The sequence below is a fragment of the Chiloscyllium plagiosum genome, chromosome 26, assembly GCF_004010195.1.
Source record: "Chiloscyllium plagiosum isolate BGI_BamShark_2017 chromosome 26, ASM401019v2, whole genome shotgun sequence".
Lineage (NCBI taxonomy): Eukaryota > Metazoa > Chordata > Chondrichthyes > Orectolobiformes > Hemiscylliidae > Chiloscyllium > Chiloscyllium plagiosum.
Window position 1 is genome coordinate 46,189,221 of NC_057735.1, and position 6,000 is coordinate 46,195,220.

Consider the following 6,000-nt stretch of genomic DNA (forward strand, 5'->3'; position numbering starts at 1 on the left):
GATAGTGTTCTTAGGGCTAAAAGAATCAAATCGTATGGGGTGAAAGCATGAATAGGGTAATGGGTTGGATGATCATCTATGATCATATTGCATGGGGGAGGAAGGGCTCAAAACCCTACAGGTCTTATTTTCTATGTTTCTAAGTGCCCATTACATTTATGTGAAAAGCATGGGCTCTAAGTTGCTTATTAACATCTGGGGGCTTATGCCAAAGTTAATAGGTATGCTCACAAGCTAGTCATATTCACAAAATTGTACCATGAACATCCCTGCTTATGTCCTATCTCATCCTCAACCAGAATTGGCAGCACAGCAGTATTCTGTAGGGGAGGAGATGTCCTGGGACTCCTTAACATTTTGTCTGGACCCCATTAAAACTAAATAAAACATTTATTTATGGGAAAGGAAACCTCCTGTTGATTACCACCTGCCACATGTTCAAAATTTCCCCCACCTATCACTGCGCTCTTGACAGAGCTGGCCTTCTCCAGCTACAGCACAGGCTTGTCCTATGAATGTGGAAAATTGCACAAATGGACTCTGTCATATAAACAAGAAAATGCCAACCACCCAATCAGTGTATTCAATCAGAGAATCCCTACAGTGAGGAAACAGGCCATTTGGCCCAACAAGTCCACACCGACTCTCCGAAGAGTATCCCACCCAGACCTATTCCCCTACTGCTCTACATTTCCCCTGAGAAATTCCCTTATCTACACATCCCTGAACATTATGGGCAATTTAGTATGGCCAATTCACCTAGCCTGCACATCTTTGGATTATGGAAGGAAACCCAGACAGACTTGGGGAGAACGTGCAAACTCTATACAGACAGTTGCCCAAGACTGGAATCGAGCCCAGGTCCCTGGTGCTGTGAGGCATCAGTGCTAACCGTTGAGCCACCATGACACTCCTGTCTATTGTTGATTACAAACAAAGTGATAGTAGGAGTTGTTGACAGTGTTATCAAGTAACATTTGTTCAACAGTGACCTGCTCTCTGAAGCTCATTTGGGTTCTACCAGGGTCACTGAGCTCCTGACCTTTTTACAGACATTAGGGTCAAAGAAGCTGAACTCCTGGGGAGAGATTGGAGTGATTCAATATCTAAACAGTCCAAACAAATCTGGAGCCATCTGGAATCGGGTGGGGAAAGTCTCTCTGGTGCTTGGAATTATACCTAGCCACAATTGAAGATGGTTGCCTTTGTCAGAGGTCGATGATTTTGGTCCCATGATAACAGCACTGCAGGAGTTCTTCATTATAGTTCCCTAGGCCCAACCAGCAACTTCATCAGTGACCTTCCCTCCATCATAAGTTTGGACGTGGGGATGCTCATTGCTGATTGTGCAATGCATGACTCCTCAAATACTGAAACAGTTTTTGCCCATGTGCCGCAAGACCTAAACAATCACTCTGGCTTGGACTGAGAAGTTGCAAGTGACATTCATGTCACAAAAGGGCTCGACAATGACCATCTCAATCAAGAATCAGTCTAAACATCTTTCCATTTATTCAATGACATTACCATCACTGAATCCCTCAGTATCAACATACTACTAAAGTGGACCAGCTACATAAATACGGTGACAACAAGAGCAGGTCAGAGACTAGGAACTCCAGGGATGGTGTTTCTCCTATCATCCCAAAGCCTGTCCATCATCTATAAGCCACAAGGCAGGACTATAATGGGAAATGTTCCACATGCTTGATGGGCGCAGCTCCAAACTGCACTCAAGTAGCTTGACACCATTCAGAACAAAGCAGTGACTGGATTGCCACCCATTCATTACCATTAACATTTACTCATTTCGCCATCACTGTTCTGTGGCACCAAGGTCACCAAGCCTTCTTCAAAAGCACATTGCAAAGCTGTGGCTTCTGCCCAAGAAGGACAAGAGCAGTGGATGCATTAAAACATCACTACCTCCAAGTTCTTCTCTAAGCTAAACACTAAGGATTTGAAACTATTAGTATTTCTTCACTATCACTGGGTCAAAATCCTGGAACTGTCTTCCTGATTAGATTTTGGGTCTCCCTACACCCCAAAAAATTACAGTACTTCCAAGAACACCGCTCAATGCCACCCTCCATGAATAATGGACTAGTCAGTGCAGCCAACACATGAAGTAAAACAAAATTTCTCCAATTCATATTCACCTTCATTATCACTTGCTGTCACTCTCCTCCTTGTCATGTGATCTTTCTGGTCTCTTGCCTCATAGTTCCAACGTAAGTACCATTTCCTGTTTTTTTTTATCCATACACAAATTTTTTCTATTTGAAAATCTCATTGGGTTATATTTATTATAAATTCATAGTGTCTATTTTATGTTTTATGTGCTTTGTCGCTGAAAATCTTGTGACGCGTTATTTGTATTTTTAACATTAGATCATTGAACAGAAAGAAGAATCAGCACAGGAAGAGATAGAAAAACTTAAAAAACAAAATAATCAGCAGAAGTAAGATCCTATTAGAATAATTAATGGGTTAATACTTTCAAAAAAATCAACAATGTTCAGTAGTATAATTATTTGTATTATTGTTACAAAGTCCATCCCTCAAAATCTGATGGCACTGCATTTTTTTTTTAAAGTGCGGGTGGTTATGCTTTTATTTACTCCAGATTCTGGATCAGTAAATATATATTTGTGTTTTGATTATTTATGTAGAGAAGAGCTTAAAGCTCTGGAGAAGACATTAAAGCAACAAGATCAAATAGCAGACACTAAACTTGAAGAAAAAGAAGAAAATGTAAGCTTATATTTTACCTTTTCAACTCATTGCTCATTGGTACCTTCCAACAGCTTTTCAAGACTCATGCACAGTCATTTTTGTGATGTCTGTAGAGTTAGCAGAAGCTTTCAGTTAATCAGGAAAAATTGTCTTGGTGTATGATTCATTCAGTGATTTACTTCCTGAAATTGACATTCTCCTTCAACTATATTTTCTGAAAGTCTTCATGCTTGATTGTACAGGTAAATTGTTGATGCCTTCTGTGTCTTGTGTGGAGTAAAAGTACAAACATGCCTATGATGAGTTTAGGAAGGTGGATAAGCAAACAAGAAAAAAAAAAGAACAAAAGATTCTATCAATATGCATTCAATAAAGCGATAGGAGGAGACCTGGATGGAGCTGTAGAAATACTGTTTGCTGTAGATGTCAAGGACATTCACAATGAAATTCAAATGGCAGCTAAGAAAGCATAATGTGAGCACCAAGTATTCTACTTGATCTGATTTTGAGGCCAGGTTTAACTCTAATTGCTTCATATTGAGCAAGGTGAATGAAGTTAAAATTCAGTCTGGACAATTACTTATGTGTTTTTGATCAAAAAAGATCTAGATGATGTGTATTAGCTACAGCCCCATCAACTACCATTATTTCCAGCAGCTTCACCGCTCAAAACCAAGCAGGCGATGAAGGATGATGGAGTGGGGTGGTAGAGCAACATTTAGTCATTCACATACTGAACAAGAGAAAGTGAATACCTATCAACAAAATTCAAGAAGAGAAAAAGATTGTTTCCCATCGATGATTATCAATTTGTGACGGAGTGATATTTTGAGGGTCTTTGCAATGTTCTCAGGAAGCCTCAACAATACTATTCAATACTACATCATCCATTCACTATTTGACACCTTGCAGAATCTTACAGAGTAGCCTCAGTGGGATATGAGATACTCCCGTAGCTTAGGTTAGTAGAACACCTGCACATTTCCACCATGCCCCAGCAGAAGATATAGTTAGGCAGATTGTGAAGAATTGTCTAAAGGTTGGACCAGAAAATGTCCATGTAAGTGTCAACATAATAGTGGCAACAGGGACAACCAGCAATAAGAACTGAATATCAAGGGCGTGAGGGAACAAAATGGGAAATGCTAAGCTAGGTAGGTAGAAATAGAACTACAGAGAGGAACAAGATTGAAATTAGAAGATCATCTACAGTAATGGTGGTGAAGTATACTCTGAGAGATGGGGTGTGCAGCAGGGGAGATGATTGGTGAAGGAAATTCAAATCCAAAATTAATCATAGTTATTTTTCCAAAACTCTAATCAAAAATAAATATTCAGAGAATATAGTGGAAAAAAAGGAGTTGTGTGCATGTGTTGATGTACATAAACCTTACAAAGGAAGTGGAAACATGGTTTCAGTGAATTTTCATTGAGAACAATTTCGGTGCACATTAAAGGCAAATAGGATGAGAGTGGCGGGCAGCAAAATTGATGAGCAAACTGACTATAGTACTGTGGTACAGGATGCCATTTGAGGGAGTGGGAGAACAAAAAGGGAATATATTGGCAGTAGGAGACAGTATAGTTACAGGAATTGACTCTATTCTCTGCAACAAAGACAAAGAGTCCAGAAGAACTTCCTGCTCATAGGGTTCTGAATATCTGTTTTGGGCTCAAGATGAACTTTGAGTGTCTGGCGGAAGTCCAGTCGTCATGCCCAATATAGGTACCAATGTCATAGGAAGAAAGAAAGAGATTTTGAATGACAAGTATAAGAACATGGAAACAAAATCAAGAAGCAAAACCTCAAAAATAATAACCTCTAGCTTATTATTCTAAGTATGTGTAACTTTGAATAGGACAAATAAAGCTGTAGAAATTTGGAAAGATGGCCCTTGATTAGGAGTCAGCATGGCATTGAGCATGGAAGATCATGCCTCACAAATGTGTTAGAGTTCTCTGAGGATGTGACGAGGGCAGGGTGGTAGGCATGGTCTATATGGCCTTTGATAAAGTTCCACATGATAGACTGTTTGGGAAAGTTAGATCGCATGGAATTGAAGGGTTGCTGCCAAATTGGATACACAACAGGTTTGCTGGTAGGAAATAGAGGATAATAATGGAAGGTAATAGTGGAAGAATGTTTGTCAGACTGGAAGCCTGTGACTAATGGAGTGCCTCAGGCGTTGTGCTAGGTCCATTGCTGCTTATTATCTATATCAGTGATTTAGATGAAAATGTACAAGGCATGATTACTAAGTTTGCAGATGGCACTAAAATAGGCAATATCGTGGACAGTGAGAAAGGTTACAAGAAATTGCAGCAGGGTCTTGATCAACTGGGGAAGTGGGCTAAGAAATGACAAATGGTGTTTAATATAAATAAGTGTGAGGTCTTGCATTTTGGAAAGTCAAATCAAGGTAGGAGTTTCATGGTGAATGGTAAAATCTTAAGGAGTGTAGTGGAACAAAGGGACCTTTGAGTTAAGGTACACGGTTCTCTGAAAGTGGAGTCACAGGTCGACAGGACAGTAAAGAAAGCTCTTGACAGACTGGCCTTCAGTCAGGATATTAAGTATAGAAGTTGGAAACTTATATTGCAGTTGTGCAGGATGTTGGTGACGCTGCATTTGGAGTATTGTGGTCAGCTCTGGTCACCTTGCTATAGGAAGGATGTTATTAAAAATTGGAAAAAGTGCAGAAGAAATTTACAAAGTGGTTGCCTGTCCTCAAGGGTCTGAGTTATAGGAAAAAAGTTGGACAAGCTAGGACTTCTTTCTTTCGAGTGTAGGAGACTGAAGGAGGAACTTAGAAGTGCATAAGATCATGAGAAGCATGGAAAGGGTGAATGCACTCAGTCTTTTCCCAGGTTTGGGGAATCGAGGACTAGAGGGCATCAATTAGAACATAGAACATAGGAAAATACATCGCAGTACAGGCCCTTTGGACCTAGATGTTGCGCCGAACCAAGCCCACCTAACCTACACTAGCCCACTATCCTCCATATGCCTATCCAATGCCCGTCTAAATCACCATAAGGAGGGAGAGTCCACCACTGCTACTGGCAGGGCATTCCATGAACTCACAACTCGCTGAGTAAAGAATCTACCCCTAACATCTGTCCTATACCTACCACCCCTTAATTTAAAGCTATGCCCCCTCGTAATAGCTGACTCCATACGTGGAAAAAGGTTCTCACGGTCAACCCTATCTAAACCCCTAATCATCAAGTCACCCCTAAACCTTCTTTTCCCCAATGAAAACA

At 40.4% G+C, this 6,000-nt stretch overlaps 1 protein-coding gene across 1 annotated transcript in view; it reads left to right on the forward strand.

Moving 5' to 3' along the window:
- The window catches only part of sycp1 (synaptonemal complex protein 1), a 374,769-nt gene that overhangs the window by 233,238 nt on the left and 135,531 nt on the right, over positions 1-6,000 (forward strand). Inside the window, exons 18-19 of the mRNA XM_043716250.1 lie at positions 2,392-2,462; positions 2,673-2,754. Of these exons, the coding sequence (XP_043572185.1) occupies positions 2,392-2,462; positions 2,673-2,754 (153 nt within the window). The remainder of the gene's footprint in view (positions 1-2,391; positions 2,463-2,672; positions 2,755-6,000) is intronic.